At 43.7% G+C, this 21,364-nt stretch overlaps 1 protein-coding gene across 5 annotated transcripts; it reads left to right on the plus strand.

The window, feature by feature from the left end:
- Nucleotides 1–763: 763 nt before the first annotated feature.
- LOC310671601 (transmembrane protease serine 12-like) lies at nucleotides 764–18,666 on the plus strand. Of its 5 annotated transcripts, none has more exons than XR_014508071.1 (7): nucleotides 764–940; nucleotides 2,282–2,480; nucleotides 3,439–3,707; nucleotides 6,551–6,693; nucleotides 7,905–8,078; nucleotides 14,188–14,279; nucleotides 16,871–17,009. XR_014508071.1 is itself a non-coding variant. In XM_083427931.1 (6 exons), exons 1-6 carry the CDS (start codon nucleotides 841–843, stop codon nucleotides 14,206–14,208), a joined length of 906 nt encoding a protein of 301 aa, XP_083284057.1. In that variant the 5' UTR covers nucleotides 764–840; the 3' UTR covers nucleotides 14,209–14,354. The 5 variants fall into 5 exon arrangements, 3 of the variants coding, with proteins under 3 accessions (XP_083284057.1, XP_083284056.1, XP_083284055.1); XR_014508072.1 differs by having other exon boundaries at nucleotides 14,188–14,275; nucleotides 16,871–17,005; XM_083427931.1 differs by lacking the exon at nucleotides 16,871–17,009 and having other exon boundaries at nucleotides 14,188–14,354.
- Nucleotides 18,667–21,364: the final 2,698 nt, after the last annotated feature.

Consider the following 21,364-nt stretch of genomic DNA (forward strand, 5'->3'; position numbering starts at 1 on the left):
ATAGCATTTTGAATACAGGCTTGCTCTTTTGATACAAAGGAGGACAAAAAGTGCTGTGGCATAGTACAATTATTCTGTTTTGTTACCATCTCTATACAGCAGCCTAAAGTACAGTGTGTGCTTCTGAACATGACAAGAGCTTAAACAAGAGTGCATTCCCATGCTTGGTCCAGTGATGAATGTTAGATAAAACAAAGAAACACCTATATGCCAGAATACTGTTTCTGGAGTGGAAAGGCTGCAAAAAGGAAAGCTTAATCTGTTGCGTTTCTGCCTCTCAGCTTGTTAATGGCACAGTAAACCTGCCAGAAAATGAAACGGGAAACCGAAGTTCAAACTCCTGCTAAGTTACTAATCTCCATTATAGATACCTTGGATCACCATGTACAAATCTCTTTCCTACCTCACATGACTGGAGGGGGGGGGAATACATACAGTTGGTATTGTGAATATCTATAAATAAGAGTTAAGTCCCCCCCCCCAAAAAAAGCTGCTTCAGAAGTATTGGGAGGGGGTGAACAGGCGGTTTCCATCCTCCAGTACAGCATGCGAGGTAACCCCGAAGGTTGTGATCAGGGAAATGAATGGAAATAGCCTTCCCTCCCTCCAGCAAGGCGCTGCCACCGGCTCCCGACACCTCCGCCGACGGGAGGGGAGACCCATTTTGCAGAGGGACGAGTCGCGACACCCGCGGCCTGGGAGCGAAGGCTGAGGCGCCAACGCGCAGGCGCCGCCGTCGGAAAAACGTAGCGCGCGGCTGTCACGTGACGCTCAGCCGGGCAGCGCGGGAAAAAAGCGGGAGAAGACTCGCCGCCCGCCATTTTGTGTACTTGACAGACGATGCGACGTTTTCGTGCGCCGGCTGCTGGCTGGCTGGCGCTGCTCCTGCTGCTGGGCGAGGCCGCCGGCGAGAACCCCTCGCCCGGGATCTCTCTAGAGAGTGAGCCCGGCTTCGCTTGGCGTTGGACGGCGGAACCCGCGGGCACATTCTCACGTGTCAGGTTCTCACGTGTCAGGCACGCCCTTCGAGGCTGGGGCTGGAGGGAGGCTGCTAGTGGCCTCCGGTGTTATGGGCTTCCCCTCCCGTGAGAACCGCCCATAAGGAACGAGGCTAGGGGAGGGGGCTGCTCAATGAAACCCTCGGCTGCCATCCGAAAAATAGACCAAGGAGAATGAGGGGATTCGGTTTCTATCCTATTGGAGCAAGCAAAATTACCTGCAGTGTTTTAGGGGTGGGGTGGGGAAATAATAAATTATTTAGAACCAACCCTTGAATTAATTGACTGGAAGGTAAAGGGCCACTAGACGGTTAAGTCCAGTCAAAGACAACTATGGAGTCTATTGATTATGGGACTATTGACTGGAGGGACACAGGTGGTGCTGTGATCTAAGCCTCTTGGGCTTGCTGATCAGAAGGTCAGCGGTTCAAATCCATGTGACGAAGTGAGCTCCCGTCGCTCTGTCCCAGCTCCTGCCGACCTAGCAGTTCTGAAGCACACCAGTGCAAGTAGATAAATAGGTACCGCTGTCACGGGAAGACAAACGTTTCTGTGCGCTCTGGTTTCCGTCACGGTGTCCCGTTGCGCCAGAAGCGGTTTATTCATGCTGGTCACATGAACTGGAAAGCTGGCTGTGGACAAACACTGGCTCCCTCGGCCTGAAAGCCAGATGAGCACTGCACCCCATAGTTGCTTTTGGTTGGACTTATCTGTCCAGGGGTCCTTTACCTTTTCCTTTTTTTACCTAATTGACTGGAAACAAGGCTAGATCCTTTTATGGAGAGCACCTTCGAGAGAAGGAATGAGCTGCCCACATACAAAACAGGAACAGTCTTAGATTTCTTGATGCCCCTTGTCCGTCCACCCTCAGAAAGGGGGAGAGGAAAATCATGAACTCTGGATCTTTCCTTGGAACTAGGATCTTACTCAATTTAGAACATGTGATTTTTACCCATCTTCTTGCAGGTTTAGGTGCCCAGTTGGGGTACAAAAAGAGAGCATCTTGCAATAGTCGTATAATGTAGTCTTCTGTTAACATAGGTTAAAATCAGTGATATTGCAGAGGCTGGCTTTGGTTTGCAACCCAACAATACAGTATAACCAGGGTTATTTTCCCCCACACTGTGAATGTTTCAGGTTTGCATAATGTCTCCATCAGGTGTTCTGGGTATTCCCAACAATTTAAGGAATGTACTAGTGCACAAACACAAGTCCTTGCATAAATGGAAAGATGCAAACCAATTGCTGGATTGCATCTCACCAATATAAATTTTGATATTTAGAATGTGGAACCAGGCCACTTGTAGATGAGACCACAGAGGAAGAACGGATTGTAGGTGGACATGACGCTGAGCTTGGAAGATGGCCTTGGCAAGTTAGTCTTCAAGTTCACCATACTAATGGAAGATACCTTCATGTATGTGCTGGATCTTTAATTGATTATGACTCCGTGCTAACAGCAGCACACTGCATTCAAAACAGGTATATAATTCAGATCTTTATATATTCAATCTTTTTTCTGTGTCTGGTGTGAGAAAAGTATATGGATCAAATATAAGAATATGGACTTACTGAATGTTTTTTGTATGTGTATCCATACATGTGGCTCTTTATCTTATTTCAGCTTTTTGCAAGGCCAGGTGATTTGTAGTGTTATAGCTATATTATGGATATCTGTCGGAGAAAACCCTCTCAAACACACGGAAGAGGCAAAAACGAAGCAAAAGAGAAACAACAAAGACAGTGATATATAGAATAAGGACCCCCCTCCCTTTACCCATAGAAAAAAGGAATCTGCCAACCTGACCAGAGGCAGGGCAGAACTGGAGGGTAAAATGGCTCCTAATCCTGGAAGAGGCAAAAGACTTGAAATGCTTTGCCTATCTCTTCCAGAGGGAGGATTCATCCTATTCACTGAATGTCCCCCAGTCCACTCCAGCAAATTTCTGAATGTAATTCCCCCCTGGGATAATGAGCATCATAAAATCAACTCCCTGCAAAAAAGGCACAGATAGGAAAGGAAATAACATTGCTCTATTTACAGACACAATTGTCATTGTGGCATTCCAAGCAATGCCATAGCTACGGAGGGGCTAGCCCCCAGAGGGGTGCCATTGTGTGCCAAACTCTGTCTTTGACCTGGGTGAAATAAAGCCTAGTTTTGTCCAATTCCAAGTTAGTTGAACTGAATTGAAACTCTTGTTGAGCATGTTTTGAGCTTGCTCTGACTAGTGTTACCTATCTGTATATCTGTTTGGAATGTAAACGATTTGCTGGATATGTTGCTTTTATTATATCTCTTTCATTCTTTTGGTGTTTGATGAGTCTAGCTTCATGTTTATTTTTGAACAGATGGTGAAGCAAGACACAAAATTCATTGCTCTGAAGTTGCAATCCTAGCTTAATGATTGACTCTGCAAGGGCTTTCATTTTGTCCTAGGACAACACCAGAGCTTTGGAGGGCTGTGTTTGGCTTGCGTCGACTTTATGGAGACAAGATTCATTCTGTAAACAGCCAGGTGATGAAAATCATGCCCCACTGTCGTTATGATGCAAGAAGTCACGTAAACGATATTGCCTTGTTTAAATTAAGCCAGGTTATCACATACAATGACTATATTCAGCCCATCTGTTTACCTAGCACCCCTCTTCTCCTGAGTGACAGGAACCCATGTTATATAAGTGGATGGGGATTGACAAAAGAGAATGGTAAATATTTCCTTTTCCTTTTATTTTTTATTTATTGACTTCATATACTGCCCTATACCTGAAGGTCTCAGGGCGGTTCACAGAACAAAATCAGAATATAAAACCCATATATATATATATATATATATATATATGCAGGTTTTGGTGTCCTCGGGTGTCTTCCCGTGTAAAAGTTGGGGTGTCTAGGCGACGTTTCGACGAGGTCTCACTCGTCATCTTCAGGCTGGTGCTTTCGGCTTCTTGTTACTGGAACAGAGCAGGATCTCAGTGTTTGAGTTCCTATAAATACTGTTGAGGAGGTGTGGTGTATAGCCTCCAATGTTCTGGGCAGAGAGGAGGTTCCCAGGCTAGTGTGCCTTTTCTTCTTTTGTTCCTTAATTACTTGAGGGATATCTTGAGTGATTTCTTGAGTGATTTCCTGAATCCCACTTAGGTGGGTCATTAGGTGTGGATTAGTTGCTAAAGCCTTCGTGTCTTGAACTCTTGAACTTTGTGAAGAGTTTTTCTGAGAAGATGGCTGTACTGCACTTGGTTGTGCTCTGGCTTGCAATCCCTACACAGATTTGGCTGGCACAGGCCACAAAACCACAGCTCGCCCCTATACACGAAGCCAAGCCAGAGCACAACCAAGTGCAGTACAGCCATCTTCTCAGAAAAACTCTTCACAAAGTTCAAGAGTTCAAGACACGAAGGCTTTAGCAACTAATCCACACCTAATGACCCACCTAAGTGGGATTCAGGAAATCACTCAAGAAATCACTCAAGATATCCCTCAAGTAATTAAGGAACAAAAGAAGAAAAGGCACACTAGCCTGGGAACCTCCTCTCTGCCCAGAACATTGGAGGCTATACACCACACCTCCTCAACAGTATTTATAGGAACTCAAACACTGAGATCCTGCTCTGTTCCAGTAACAAGAAGCCGAAAGCACCAGCCTGAAGATGACGAGTGAGACCTCGTCGAAACGTCGCCTAGACACCCCAACTTTTACACGGGAAGACACCCGAGGACACCAAAACCTGCATTCCTGTACCCGTGAAAATCTACGAAAGCATATATATATATATATATAGTTTTCAACTAATTTGTTATTGAGAGTGAGAATTAGTTTGGTGATCTTAGAATACCTCCTTGCTGTGAATACATTGGGACTATTTCACATTACTCGGAAGGAAACCCAGGTTTCCCAACAAGTATACACTCAGTAGGTGTTCATGGCCAAAACAAATAAACTGACAATGAGCAGAATAAACTTAGGACCACAACATATGCACATTTCACATACAGTGGTACCTTGGTTCTCAAACTTAATCCATTCCGGGAGTCCGTTCCAAAACCAAGGCACGCTTTCCCATAGAAAGTAGTGCAAAATGAATTAATCCATTCCAGACTTCTAAAAACAACCCCTAAAACAGCAATTTAATATGAATTTTACTATCTAACGAGACCATTGATCCATAAAATGAAAGCAATAATCAATGTACTGTACTATAAAATAAATAAGACAGTATTGTAGATGATAAAAAGGAAAATTTAATTTTTTTCTTCCCTGCACTGATGATAGTCAGGATGGGGGGCTTTTATCAATTTCTTCAGTCATACAAACAATCAAACAATCAATCAATCAATCAATCAATAGCTGAATTGGGTTCCACACAGTCACAAAAACAAATTAACCGAAAAAGCCTCAAAAACGAAAACAGAAAATAAATAGCAAAAACAAAAGCACCAAACTTAATCCGTTCCGGAAGTTTGACTTCCGAAATGTTCGAAAACCAAGGCGCAGCTTCTGATTGGTACAGGTGCCCTGGAAACAATAGCCGACAGCCGCATCGGACGTTCAGCTTCCAAAAATAGTTTGAAAACTGGATCAGTTACTTACCGGTTTTTGGAGTTTGAGAACCAAGATGTTTGAGAACCAAGGTACCACTGTACTTGATCTCAGCTTTACACACTGTGACCAGGGGCACTAGACAGGGGGGTGGGGCAGCCTTGCTTATCAGTGTCCTGGAGACTTGTGAGAACCTCCAGAACCCTTGTGTGACTCAGAGCCCAGTAAGAAAGGTGGAGGACTTAAAAGCTCTTTCCACAAAGGGTTTTCCCGCCACAGAAATAGTTTTTAAGCCCTCTGCCTTGCATTCTGGGCTCTGGGAAGGTTGCTTGACATCCCACATAACCCCTCACATAACTTGTGGTCCTATTGTAATTAATTTTATTACAACTTAGTACGCTGCTGCCATGACTTCTAACCCTGCCCATGGTGATGCCTAAACTCATTGCACCATCGTTAAGCCCAGCCATTCAGATTGCTCATTTAAAGGTTGCACCACTAGAAAATTTAAAGGAGAATGCGGCACACTCAAAGATAAATGGGGTTGCATCTACAGCTGAGAGTATACATTGAAAGTAGATGAATAAATGATTAATTTAATTTGGAATATGCAGAAAATATAAAATAAAAATTTAAGGGGGGAAGGAAGTCGAGTTTTGAAATGTTAAAATGATTGTAAAATTATTGAAATGTATAAGATTGAAAATCATAAATAAAAAATATTTTTTTAAAAAAAGGGATTGTATCTACAGCTCTGTATTCACCTAGGGTCAGTGTACCAAAATTCATCACGTCTCCAAGATGGTGGAATGACTTTTGAGCTCCGTTTTAGCAATTGACATAGGTTCTCTCTCTGCACTTTAATGGGGATGTGGCTGCGGTGCATGAGGCTTAAGAAAGTTACTTTGGACCAAAAGATGTCAACAGCCAGCATTTTTGCATATTGTTCAATATGTTACAGAATGTTAAACAGATGCATACTACCAGCTGTATTTTATGGATTCATTATAGGTACACCAAGTTATATATTACAAGAAGCTGAAATAAAAGTTTTTCCACACGAAGTCTGTAATAGTTACGATTGGTATAATGGACACCTATCAAGGAATCAGCTTTGTGCTGGCTCTGAAAGTGGACATGTTGACGCTTGCCTGGTAAAAGGAAGATAATTCTGTTTCAAAACAAATTGAAGAAACATGTTGTCTTGTTGTTGGTAGCTCAAATATCATTACTGGATGAGGGTAACACCGGTCACAGTACTACCAAAGCATTTGGAAAATTAATAAAAATAAGTTGCTGTTTCTTCATTTGATGAAATGGTCTCATTGACACATCACAGTAAAATTCAAGCAATACCATAATTTCATGTGGCTAATATTGATTTGAGATTGCATGCGGCATAATTTCAGTTAAGATATAGAACTTGTTACCACTATTTTCTTTTTGGGTCCTTTTTTGGCTCACTGAAATATACTAGTAGCTGAGAAATGAGAGTGGGGACTTTTACCTTTACTTTAGAAAGAAAAGTGGAGCATACATTTCAAAACATAAAATAAATGAAAGAAGAGCTATGCATAAAAATTCAGGGTATTCGCTTATTTCCACTTTGCTTCCCTCCAAAACAGAATTTGGCAACAGAGGGTGAGGCAAGAATTGTAATAAAAACATGGCTCTTGTTATGGTAGCTAACATTAAATGGAATATCATGTACAGTACTATTATTGTATGACTAGCTTGATGTCTAGAATTCCTCTCCCCACCTGCCCCAAATGATCACATTTTTAAAGTGGCCTACCTGTTGGTACTCGAGAGTGGGTGGCACTGTGGTCTAAACCACAGAGCCTAGGGCTTGCCGATCAGAAGGCCAGCGGTTCGAATCCCCATGATGGGGTGAGCTCCCGTTGCTCGGTCCCTGCTCCTGCCAACCTAGCAGTTCAAAAGCACATCAAAGTGCAAGTAGATAAATAGGTACCACTCCGGCGGGAAGGTAAACGGCATTTCCATGCGCTTCTCTGGTTTGCCAGAAGCGGCTTAGTCATGCTGGCCACATGACCCGGAAACTGTATGCCGGCTCCCTGGGCCAGTAAAGCAAGATGAGTGCCGCAACCCTAGAGTCGTCCACGACTGGACCTAACGGTCAGGGGTCCCTTTACCTTACCTGTTGGTAGTGCTGTTGAGCCACAAAGGAAGATTACCCAATTCATTATTTCCAGACTCATCCTTATTTCCTAGCAATGAGTATTTTCTCTTGATGATTTCTGAGAGGTAAAACTCAAAACGATTGTATCTCAATCCCTCTGCATGTGAAACCTTCCGAATACTGTCAACAACACTTAAATTGTCTTCTTTATTTTTCATTTTCCAGGGAGACAGTGGTGGTCCTCTGATGTGTTATTTGCCAGATGATGACAAGTTTTATCTGGTAGGAATCACCAGCTTTGGTATTGGCTGTGGTCGACCAAAATTACCAGGAATCTATATACATGCAGCCAATTACAGAAGTTGGATAGATTCACGCCTACTTGGCAAAACCTCCATTGTGAACATTCCATGTGTTCTGATTTTTTCAACTGTGGTGTGGGTAACCATTCATCTTGTTCTGTGAACAGGCAAACTCTGCTTCCATTGCACTTTTAAACTCAATTATTTCCTCCTGCAAATCTTTACCAAAATGCAATATTTAACAGTTACTATGCTTTATAATCTACTTTGAATTGACAAATTCAAAAACAAGTTTTATCTGCAAAGATATAAACCCAGAAGCACTGTTTGTTTAATTTCCTTTATGAATCGCTTCTCATAAAGCTTCCCAAAGCGATTTCACAATAAAAAATATGCATATACAGACTGGTTTATCCATGCCTCCCCTTGTTATGCTGCTTCCATCATCCTCCTGGAAAAAACCCCCTGCTCTTTAGTGTTCAATTGGAGCAAACAGGAATCTGTGTTTCCCCCAGATTTCCATTTGTTCTGATATATCACTAAAGAGCGGGTTTTCCCTTGGAAAGGGGAAAACTCTAGTCAAGCGGGAAACTGCCAGGACTTGTGCTTTCTAGGCACAGCACATGCGGAGTTTACATATATGTATATTTTACGTTTTTTGATGGGTGGGGTATAAATAATAAAATCATTATTATTATGTACAATTTTAAAAGCTACGGTAGTAAGATCAGTGGTAGCTAATAAATAAGTTGCCTGTGTTTAGGACCAAGCTTTATCAGTACAAGGTAGACTAGTTTGTTGAGTGATACATTATTGTTTCAGTGTTTTATCACACACCGTTGTAATTTATTGTTTAATACTGATGTGAACTGTTCACAAGTGCTTTATCAGCTGCGGAAAAGTGGCATATAAATCTTGAAACAAATAGCTCTCATTCTACCATAAGTCCTTCTTCCTAGTGTGCTCTAGTAGTTCAGAGACATGGGTTGAAATCCCCACTTGGTTATGAAGCTCATGGGGTAACCTTGGGCCAGTCATGAACTCTCATCCTAAACTGTTTCATAGGGTTATTGTGATAATATGGGGGGGGGGGGGGCAATGTACAATGCCCACCATGGGAAAAGTTACACAAAGAGTGCTGTAGAATTACAATACTGTACTGTGCTTCAGTTGGCCAGATGCAAAGCCAACCTTGCATGAGTTTTACACACACCCCAAACACTGAGTTGATTCAGAACTAAATCCCTTTAAGATACGCTTTCCCCCGCCCTCACTGCATAATGGTCGCCTATAAGAGGCAATCGTAGGAGGGCACTTGTGTTGCTCTTACACAAGCATTGTCCAGTCCTGACACTAAGGTCTAACTCTGAGGGCCTTCTGACGGTTCCCTCACTGCGAGAAGGGAGGTTACAGGCAACCAGGCAAGAAGAGGGCCTTCTCAGTAGTGGCACCCACCCTGTGGAACACCCTCCCATCAGATGTCAAGGAAATAAACAACTACTGGTACCTGACCTTTAGAAGACATCTGAAGGCAAATTTTTAATGCCTAATATTTTACCATTTTTATATCAGGGACACAGACGGTGCTGTGCTCTAAACCACTGAGCCTCTTGGGCTTGCCAATCAGAAGGTTGGTGGTTCGAATCCCTGCGATGGGGTGAGCTCCCGTTGCTCTGCCAACCTAGCAGTTTGAAAACACGCCAGTGCAAGTAGATAAATAGGTACCGCTGCAGTGGGAAGATAAACAACGTTTCCGTGTGCTCTGGTTTCCATCACTGTGTCCCGTTGTGGCAGAAGCGGTTTAGTCATGCTGGCCACATGACCCGGAAAGCTGTCTGTAAACAAACCCAGCTCCCTTGGCCTGAAAGCCAGATGAGCACTGCACCCCATAGTCGCCTTTGACTGGACTTAACTGTCCAGGGGTCCTTTACCTTACCTTTACAATTTTTTAAGCTGCCCAGAGTGGCTGGGGAAACCCTGCCAGATGGGTGGAATATAAATAATAAAATCATCATCATTATTATTAGGCATATCAATCCTTATTTATCAAAATCCCTTTAACTGATAAAAGAACCCATGCCCCCGCCCGTTGCCTCTCTTAGCCCCGAATACTTTCGTAAAATACGATTTATTGTAACGGGCAAAGCCGATATCAGCTGCCGTCGCTGTGACATTTCACCAGGCGGTTTTTTTGCTTTCCTTACGCCGGGTTAAATAATAGGAAGCTTCGCTTTCGTAGGGCTTGGGGAGAGGTCGTCCCCATCCTCCCTCGTTGCCGGCTCTCGGGATTCCCTTATCGATCCCCGACAGGGGACTCCCGCCCCGAGGAGCAAGCGATCCAACCGACGGGCGTAAAGAAGGCGCGGAAGCTCCCCCCCCACACACACACCTTCCCCTCCCCCGCGCTAACGTCACTTCGGGCGGAGGAGAAAGTTTCCTCGACGGACGATGCGGCTAAGCCGTCTCAGGGCAGCTGCTGCGCCTCTGCTGGCGCTGCTGCTGGGTCAAGCCGTGACCCTGAACATAACGTCTCTGTTCCCCTCGGAGGGTGAGCCGGCCTTTCCTCGTCCCCCTTGAGCGGTGCGCGGCCCGTCGGAAGCGTTTAGGATCGCTCAGCGTTTAGGATCGCAGGGGAGGAGCTGCGCGTGGAGCGCGCTTTCCCCGAGGAAGGCGGGGAGCGGAAGGGAAGCCGCTTCAAAACCTCGGGTGGGACGTGCGCGGAGCGCGCAACAGGCGGCGCAGCTTCGCCATCGGGGTCGCCGCTGGGGAGGGAAGGATGCGAAGGCATTGGATCCCTCAAATCAAGCGGGCGGTTTCTTTCCTGCAGGTCGAGGCCCATGGATCCGCCGTGAGGATCCCTCCCCGTCTCCCGGCAAGCGGTTCGCGGGGTTGCACTTGGCTCCTGGAAACGACCACTGTTTATACTTTTAGATATGTGTGGCTTTATGAATATTTATTCTATATTTGAGACCTTAAAATACTTATATCACTATACCCTGACCATTGATGGTTTATGCCCCCCATAACTAGTAAGTCTGGAAGGTTGCTGCCTCTTTTTTCAGGCAGACCTTCTACCACCCAGCCAACTTCTTTGTTGCTACCCTTTCTGCTCTGCTGTGAAATCTATTATCTCTGGCTGACACAGATTTCACAAGGTGTTGTACAAGATTTAAACACTCTGTTACACATACTGGCAGTGGCGTAGCGTGGGTTGTCAGCACCCGGGGCAAGGCAAGTAATTTGCGCCCCCTAGCCCGTGGATTTGCGCCCCCTAACCCGTGGATTTGCGCCCCCTAACCCTAACCCCCAGACGTTGCGCCCGGTGCGGCCGCCCCCCCCTGCACCCCCCACGCTACGCCACTGCATACTGGGAAACAAGTTACCATAAATATCCTAGCTTTGACCTTTTTAATAATACAAAAACAAAAAAACCAACTTGCAGACATAGCTAGCCACTTGGCATTCCTCACACAATAGTTTTGGCCTTTTTATAACAGAAAAACAAAAATCCAACTTGCAGTTCTAATTAGCCACTCTGGAGTTCCTCACAGCGCCTTGCAGAGACAGGCAGAGACCCGGGCCAGGTAGATAATGTGCCCCCCCCCCGTGTTTTTTTTTACCCTGGGGATAACTGAAGTCTTATAAATAAGTAAGTATATACATAATTTTCACAAAAGTTATGCTGACAAATAATTTTATTTCAAGGCTTGAACCGTATCTGCATATAAAGACAAAATGGAAAATATAGATAAATATGCTGATCAAGGCCCCATTTGGATGGCCCATATGCCCCCCCAACCCCCCATCTGGGCCTGGTTCCTCACACAATAAAGTTTACATGCAAACACACCCCTGTGTTTGGGGTAGGTAGCATTGTTTGGAATAGCTGAAGTACAGTGGTGCCTCGCAAGACGAAATTATTCGTTCCGCGAGTCTCTTCGTCTAGCGGTTTTTTTCGTCTTGCGAAGCAACCCTATTAGCGGATTAGCGCTATTAGCGGTTTAGCGGCTATTAAAGGCTTAAGGGATTAGCGGATTAGCTGCTAAAAGGCTATTAGCGGTTTAGCAGCTTAGAAAAAGGGGGTGGGGAGCGGAAAAAAATCTCAAGACTCGCAAGACATTTTCGTCTTGCGAAGCAAGCCCATAGGGAAATTCGTCCTGCGAAGCGCATCGAAAAACGGAAAACCCTTTCGTCTAGCGGGTTTTTCATCTTGCGAGGCATTCGTCTTGCGGGGTACCACTGTATACACATGTTAACCCTTCAAATTATTGTAGAAATAGTGTATTCCTTCCTTTTAATTAGATTGGGTCACATCTGTGTTATTTTATGTTTTTAAAGGGTTTTTTTTATAAAAAACAACAACACCCCTCCATCTTGAGCCACCCAGCGACACTTGTTGGAAATAAAACATTGTGGGGGGGGGGAACAGCATGCCTCCTGACTCATACGGCCATGATGGGTTCTTCCACGGGGACCCAAATGCCATCCCCAGAGCCACTTGCCAGGAGATGGGGCTGCAAATGCGGAAGGCAAGCTCTGCAGGGTTCCTACATGTGGGTTTCTGTTTCGCGCTCTCATTCTTGCATTTTTGCAATTCAGATGGGAAGCGAATCGGGAGCAGGGCAGTCACGTGTGAAAGCTTTTCCAGGGCGTCTTGCTACTTCCAAATGGGTGCCGCTCACAAGGCCGCTGAAATTTATGCAGAAGAGCCTCCATTATAGCAGAAATTTGGGCGTGTGGAGGTGCTGGTTCTCACAAATGATGTCTCCGGTTAAGTGGTACCGTGTAGTACCTATGCATGGTAATGGGTGCATTTTGCCAAGTTCATACCTTGGGCTTTATATCCATTGGCACAAGAGAGAAACGGGATTTTAAGGAAGTTGTGGGGGAGCAACACCATGACCAAACAATAAGTGGCAGTGAATACAATAAGGCAGCCCTGTTTAGGGAAGCTTTTAATGTTTGAATCATTATGGTATTTTAATATTTTGTTGGAAGCTGCCCAGAGTGGCTGAGGAAGCCCAGCCAGATGGGCGGGGTGTAAATAAATTATTATTATTATTATTAATATTATTGTTATGATTGTAGTAGTAGTAGTAGTAATAATAATAATAATAATAATAATATGTTCTGACGTTCATTTTATTTGGAGAATAGGCTTTTTTAAACAAACTTTTCTAAAGCAGACTTTAATTGTTTGTTGGGTTTGGGGGCAGGGTAGGCATGCAGTTGTGTCATGACTGATGGTTTGGATTTTCTGCGATCAGTTCTCAAAGTCAAAGTGGTGGTAGGGAGAAAATAGCACCTCATTGAAGCATGGAGCTTTCAATCGATTGTGTAAACTTAAAACCATAAGCAAAGCTTCCTGGATCAGGCCAGCGGCCTATCTAAGCGCAGCAACTTGTCCTCTGTGGCCAATCAGATGCCACTGGAAGCAGTCATCAGGAGTTTTGGGGCACAGCGTCGTCAATGTAATGTGCTGTATGTGGGGTTTGCAGCTAGTGCAGAGCAGACCACAGCTTGGGTGGCGAGTGGGCACATACCATGCCAGCATTGAGGGATCTTGCAGTGACTGCCTAATAGCCACCAAACTGCTTTCCTACATACAAAACCCTATACAGTCGTACCTTGGATCCCAAACGCCTTGGTACTCGGACGTTTTGGCTCCCGAATGCCGCAAACCCGGAAGTGAGTGTTCCAGTTTGCGAACGTTCTTTGGAACCCGAACGTCCAACAGGAGCTTCCTGCAGCTAATCAGAAGCCATGCTTTGGTTTCTGAACGTTTTGGAAGTTGAACGGACTTCTGGAACCGATTCCATTCGAGTTCCAAGGTACGAAGGTATAATTGCACCAAATTACTTATATATTTTAAAAAAGCCCCCTGCACTATATGATCAGCTAATGAAGCCTGGTTAGTTTTCTTAAGCTAAAGTTTTGGAGGAAATGAGTGAGACTGAATGGTGGCAGAAGCTTAAGTTTAAGTGGCCAGCAGGAGTGGGAGTTGGGTTTTGTTGTCCAATAAGTAAATAAATACTTCCCTCCACAATGCCCAACAAAAATTCATCCGGTAACAGAATTGTTGTGCCATACCGATCCATTCAAAACAACGGTTCTAAGGATCTGCTTTAAATGTATTTGTTGCTGAACGCCTGCTGTATTTTGAGGGACGTATCTCACCACTAGCATAACTGTGTTTTCATTTCTAGATTGCGGGACAAGGCCTCTGATGGGTGAGACGACAGTATGGAATCGGATTGTGGGTGGACGTGATGCTGAGCCAGGGGCATGGCCATGGCAAGTTAGTCTTCAAGTTTACCGCTTTGGTACAGGATATCACCATGTATGTGGTGGATCCGTGATTAATAACTACTCAGTGCTGACAGCAGCACACTGCATTAAAAAATGGACGTAGGTATATTTCTGTTCTAAATCTTTTTCTTCTTTTTTTTGCCAATTATAGGCGTGAGAAAAGTGTATTCGTTAAAACGACATTAGCTTATTTTTGAAATCTGTATCTACCGCTAGAGACCTGGAACAAAACGTTTCAGTATATCAATAACAGGAGCAACCCACTTAAGGCAATAGACCTGTAACATCAATCCAGAGATCCTTTCACTTCCCCCATCCCCACCTGAAACCATTCCCTGCTATGCTTTATAATAAGGGTGGGGAACCTTTCACAGCCCATGGACAACCATAGGCAAAAAGTGAATTGAACAATGGATGTAATTCATACTTTTCTGGAGTTCACAGGTTTCTACACACACACAAATGCTCACAGCCCTCCAACCACCAGGCAGTGAATTCCAGCATAGACATCCAAACGCTTTTCAAAGATCAATACAAGGCATGAAAAACCAGATCTCTACAGCAGAGTTCATTACAAAAAAAAAAAAAAAAGGCCATCTGGACCCTGCAGTTAAAATAACTACCACCCAGTAATAATTACCCCTTCTTGGGCAAGGTGGTGAACAGAAATCTACTAGAATGTTGTAGTTTTTCAGATCTGAAATGGGAGGAGGGGGCAAGGAAAGAGCAAGGACTCTGCTTTCTGTGTACAAAATGAGTTCACATCTGTCTGCAGGAAAATGCCAAGCATTTATGTATGTAGAGCATTTGTACTCTGCTCTTCAGCCAAGAAGCCTCCCAGAGTGGCTTACATGAAATCAAATCAAGACACTCCCTACGTGTAGGCTTACAAACAAAAAAAACAAACACACAAGGGGAAAGGGAGGAGGAGGGAAGAGGAAAACAAAACTCAAGCACCGATTTCTAGATAGTTTCTATATTTCTGTATTGACCAGCCAGCATAGTTCAGAGGCTGGAGGTGCCTAATGGAACTGGGCCGCCAGCAAAGCAGATTCATTCATGGATCCGATTTGAGACATTTTATACTGGAAAAGAATAATTTCAGTAGTTACTTCCTTATCTCTTATGTACAGCATATTTTAAAAGCACATTAAAAGGTGACCTCTGACCGTTAGGTCCAGTTGTGGACGACTCGGGGGTTGCGGCGCTCATCTCGCTTTATTGGCCGAGGGAGCCAGGATACAGCTTCCAGGTTATGTGGCCAGCATGACTAAGCTGCTTCTGGCAAACCAGAGCAGTGCATGGAAACGCTGTTTACCTTCCCGCCGGGGCAGTACCTATTTATCTACTTGCACTTTGACATGCTTTCGAACTGCTAGGTTGGCAGGAGCAGGAACCAAGCAACAGGAGCTCACCCCATCATGGGGATTCAAACCGCCGACCTTCTGATCAGCAAGCCCTAGGCTCTGTGGTTAGACCACAGCACCACCTGCATCCCATTACTTCTCCCCAAAATCATGGGAACTATAGTTTGCCTCCTCACTGCCCCAGTACCCTAAACAAACTACAGTCCCCAGGATTTTTTGGGGGGGGGGGGAGAGAGTCGCGTGCTTTAAGAGGGCAATGAATGTTACATAAATGTGGTGTGGCTCTGTTTAATCCAGATAATCATACTTTTCAACTCAGTTTCTTGCAGGTGTCTCTGGTACAATTGGTTTGTGCATTTGACTGTTAACCAAAGGTATATTTGACTTTTCAACTCCAAACAGGGATAGTTTGAAGGTCGGCAGTTTGAATCCATGCAACGGAGTGAGCTCCTGCCCCAGCTCCTGCCAACCTAGCAGTTCAAAAGCACGCCAGTGCAAGTAGATAAATAGGTACCACTGTGGTGGGAAGGTAAATGACGTTTCCTTGCGCTCTGGCTTCCGTCACAGTGTTGTGTTACGCCAAAAGCAGTTTAGTCATGCTGGCCACATGAACTGGAAAGCTGTCTGCAGACAAAGGCCAGCTCCATTAGCCTGAAGCTAATTTATTTATAATTACATCTGGAAATGAAATAACTAGCATCGAAGAGCAGTAGGTGTAGTTGCACTGTGATACAGAAGTCACATTAAGAGGTGGTAATTATATTGAGAAGACATGCCCGCATTCATGATGGAGATGCAGACAAATATTTTTGCATAAGATCTCCACTATTAAGGTATAAAACAAACAAATGGAAATAGATGTTGCTCACACACAAATCACAAGCCTGTTGTGAAGGTGGTAGCATTTGCTTTTGCAGTCTTCCACACTTCTGAATGTTTTTTTACAAGGCAATGGAGTAGTGGAGGAATGTAGTGGAGGACAGAGAAAGAGTGGTTGGGGTGAGGAACAATATAAAATCCAGAATATTTTTCATCAGGATCTGCCTACTGATGTGGACAGTAAGCAGTGGAACAGCAACAAATATGGTGACTGAAAAAGTTATGTGGTTGCCTTATGAACCAATCACATGTGCAGAAAAATCATTTCTGAACCACCTGTTTGTAAGAAAATTCCTGTATGTGGACATGATAAAGGGATTTTATTCTCTCTTAGGGATCCAGCATTTTGGAGGGTTGTATTTGGCTTGCACCATCTTTATAACTATGAATCTTCTACTGTAAAGCGCCACGTCAGAGCTATCGTGATGCATTCTGGTTTCAAGAGAAGCACGTACGAAAATGATGTTGCCTTGTTTAAACTAAAAAGGCCTATCAGCTACAGTGATTATATTCAGCCTATCTGCTTACCTAACAGCACTACTCAACTAGTGGCAGAGGAAAACCCATGTTTCATAAGTGGATGGGGAAACACGGAGGAGAAGGGTAAATATCTTATGTGTCCTTTAATCTGTGTTAAAAATCAGTTTGGTCATCTAATTGAGATTGGTGATCTCAGGAAGAATCTTTGCAGTGAGTTGTATTCAATGCTAGCCCTTCTCAGAGTAGCATTGGATTCACTCCAGTGAGGACATTCGGGATTATTTCGCACCATGCACACAAAGAAAACTGAGTTTGCTGCAGAATGTACGGAGGATTCCTTGGACCTGTCAAAGCTCTCACTCTCTCTGTGTGTGTGTTGCATTCACACTGTGTGTTTTTAAATGTACTCTTAAAATGCTTTTTTAAAATTATTAATCTTCTGTGGAATACTGGAAATAGACTTCACAGGGGATGTGTGGCACAGTTCATGAGTTTTATCATTGTCCTGTCCCAAGAACTGCTATAGCTAGCAATTTTATATTACACAGCGCTAAAGAAACACAAGCATACTTCTAACAGTGTTTTGTGTTCATTACAGGTAGAGGAAAATTTATATTGCAAGAAGCTCAAGTTGACGTTATTCCACTATATATCTGTAATAGATATGACTGGTATGCAGGCGTAGTATCGTGGAATATGCTTTGTGCTGGTTCTGAAACTGGACATGTGGATAGCTGCCAGGTAAAAAGGAAATATTTCTATTTTAAAACATATTGTCAAAAATATATTAGCATGTCATTTTTTACCAGCTTCCCATCTCCCTGTCTGCATGTGTACGCAAACTAGCAGTTATGCTTGCATTCACAGAAATGTGGTTTTGGGACTCTTTAATCTTTTGAAACTGCAGGAGAAAATGGAGTATGAAGAAAAGGAAGATTTAACTGAATAGATGGATGAAAAGAGCTTGTCAGTTGTTAATATCTGTCCTATGTCCGAGCCCTGAAAGCTGAAGGGTGCATGCATGTGTGTTTTTCTGATTTGTGTAAATAAAAATGGTTTGCTTTAAACATCTGTGTCCATACCTGTATCAGACAGCAACATGGCAAATCAACATGGCAGAGCATGATTATCGATTTAGGCTTTCCCAACTGATCCATATTTCCTAGAAAACTGTATTTTGTTTTGCCTGTTCATGAGATGCAAATTAAAACTTATTGTTTTTCATGTTCCAGGGGGACAGTGGAGGACCTCTGATGTGTTACTTTCCAGATTACACCAAGTTTTATCTGATAGGAATCACCAGTTTTGGTATTGGCTGTGGTCGACCCAAACTTCCTGGAATCTATATACGTGCAAAAAATTATCGACCATGGATAGATAGAGCAGTCACAATATTCAGCAGAACTTCTACTATGAGCTTTCAACACATTCTAATGTTTTTGACCGTTGGATTGGTAACCTTCCATCTTGTTCTATGAAAAGTCCTGTTCTTTTGGAATTTTATACTTTTCCTTTTAAAACGTATTCATTCCTCTTGCAAGCAAGTATATGGAGCCATTTGTTTTTATAATAATGAATGCTTTGTACTCAGTTGTTTAACCTTGTCCAAAATGAATGGAAAAATCCTTCATTAAAAACGTCAATCCAAAAGGCATTGTTCAGTTACATTTATGTTTGGGGGCTGTAAGTCATATTGTGATTGTACTGATAGGCTGCAATATGAAAAAAGAGCATGGTTTCAAAAACATGAAGAAAATTCTAATTTAATATGTGAAAGAAATGCTTTAATTATTCATAGAAGCTTAATTTACAAAATTCAAATGATCCTATCCCAAATATATATTTCCATAGTCTATAAGAAATGTACATGATAGATGCTTACCATTGCCATGCTTTTCTGTATAATTTAAAAAATAAAACGTAATTTACAGTTGAATACAGGCATATTTGAAATTCTAGGGTAATATTTTTTAGTCCTTATCCCCCAAAGGAGAATCTACAAATGAGAATTTTGCCTATAAGTAGTTCCATGTTTTAGGGATGCGGGTGGCGCTGTGGGTTAAACCACAGAGCCTAGGACTTGCCGATCAGAAGGTTGGCGGTTCAAATCCCTGTGACGGGGTGAGCTCTTGTTGCTCGGTCCCTGCTCCTGCCAACCTAGCAGTTTAAAAGCACATCAAAGTGCAAGTAGATAAATAGGTACCGCTCCTGCGGGAAGGTAAACGGTGTTTCCGTGTGCTGCTCTGGTTTTGCCAGAAGCAGCTTAGTCATGCTGGCCACATGACCCAGAAGCTGTACACCGGCTCCCTCGGCCAATAAAGCAAGATGAGCGCCGCAACCCCAGAGTCGGTGACGACTGGACCTAATGGTCAGGGGTCCCTTTACCTTTACCCTTAGTTCCGTGTTTATTGTTATTAATTGCTTTCTGCAACTTCTCCTACAGCAAAGCAAAATATTTAATGATTTGGTGTTAAAATAAATGGGTTTGGGGGTCCTCTGCAATCCTGTAATTTCATAGTGGCAAGATTGTATTCTGCAGAAGCTATTACTAAAATGGTCAAGCCAGTTTCTTCATTAAGTAAATACCTAGCCAGGTCTGTTAAGTATATACTTATTTACACTTGCGCCAAGATGTTGCAATTGGAACTACTGCTCCTGGAAGGCAAGCTGTAGGGGAAAGACCTCTACTGTAGTTGCAGATTAACTCAGCAAGGTCCGAGTGCAAAAAGCAATATGATAGTCTTATCTGTGCTTTGGATGGCAGTGTTAAAACCTGAGACATGAAAGCTAGGAGCTAAAGGGCACCTTCAACCTAGGTTATGGGCGCAACAACAGAATGTCTAGGCGCGCTTTTTTAATCACAAGAATACAAAGCTGAAAATGAATGAACTGCAGCTAAAACATTATGTTCATTTTTCACATGGTCTAGTCCTTCTCCTGCCCACCCCCCACATATTCTTAAGAGGGTCTCTTCTCTGGTCTTCAGAGAGTGGCTGGAAGTGGGGAAGCCGAAACAGCTCTTCCTTTTCTTCCACTCTGCAGTTTTAATCGCTCTAATGAGATTCCCTGCCGCAAAATGCTCCTAGGAAAATGGGGGGGGGGGCAGACCCCTCGGCCTCTAGGAGTTGGCTCCTATGCAGGGCTGGATTTAGTTTTGATGAGCCCCTAAGCTACTGAAGGTAATGGGGCCCTTTATATGTCCAGCTGTCCTTTGTTGTCAAGAACAAATTGTCACTGTTTTTTGTGTTGAATATATGCTATGTGGTAATTTATGGACCTATTAGGTATCTAAAGCCATTTTTCACATAACAAAATATGTATTTTATCAAGGTAATTGTTGAACTGAAATACAATCAAGAAGTATACATTCAGCTGTGCTACACTGCAGTCTGCAGCTGCATGCTACATGTTGCCATGCAACCATTCCATGCAGAATGTAGGCACCCTATACAGTGGTACCTCGGGTTACGTACTTAATTCGTTCCCGAGGTCCGTTCTTAACCTGAAACTGTTCTTAACCTGAAGCACCACTTTAGCTAATGGGGCCTCCCACTGCTGCCGCACCGCCGGAGCACGATTTCTGTTCTCATCCTGAAGCAAAGTTCTTAACCCGAGCTATTATTTCTGGGTTAGCGGAGTCTGTAACCTGAAGCGTATGTAACCTGAGGAACTGAAGGAAGGTAAGGACAGGTGACCTCACCTAGGCCCGAAGTCACCCCCCACCAAAGCAGGCTCAAAGCTTCTCAAAGCTTTTCAAAATCATTTTCTCAGCAGCTAAGCATCAGAAACATTCCGCTCTGCTGTAACAAAGGTAGAGAACAGTCCATTGTTTCTCAGGCCTTTCTCATGTCTTCTGGCCTTGCTAAAGAATCACATTGCAACTTACTTTCTGTCCGGGAACCATGCCAGAACAAGAGATTGAAACAGATCTGAACATGCTGAAAACCCCTTGGCTTCTCACCCCCCCCCTTTCCTGGGAAGCGTGCCAAGAGTCCACAATAGTCCCAAGACAGCTTTCTGTTCATGCTCAGAGGAACTCTTGGAGAGGAGAAAGGGGGAGGGAACTGGAAAGGGGTATATATGCTTGTGCACATGATTGTGAACTCGTGCATGCTTTTTGTGAACTATCACACTTGCTCCTACCAGTTCATGGATGGTAGAAACTATTCCTTAAGTGTCTGTTGACTCCCACTTCCCTTTCCCAGGCGCAATATTTTCCCCACCCGAGGGCAAAGCCTCATAAGGCTACAGAACCACTGCATATAGAAATGAGCAGACTAGTGATATTTTAGGGAGCAGGCTAGCAGGCGGGGCCCATAACTTACATCATAGAATGTAAGTAGGACAC

This window comes from Podarcis tiliguerta, assembly GCF_965153285.1.
Source record: "Podarcis tiliguerta genome assembly, chromosome: 2".
NCBI classification, from domain to species: Eukaryota; Metazoa; Chordata; class Lepidosauria; order Squamata; family Lacertidae; genus Podarcis; species Podarcis tiliguerta.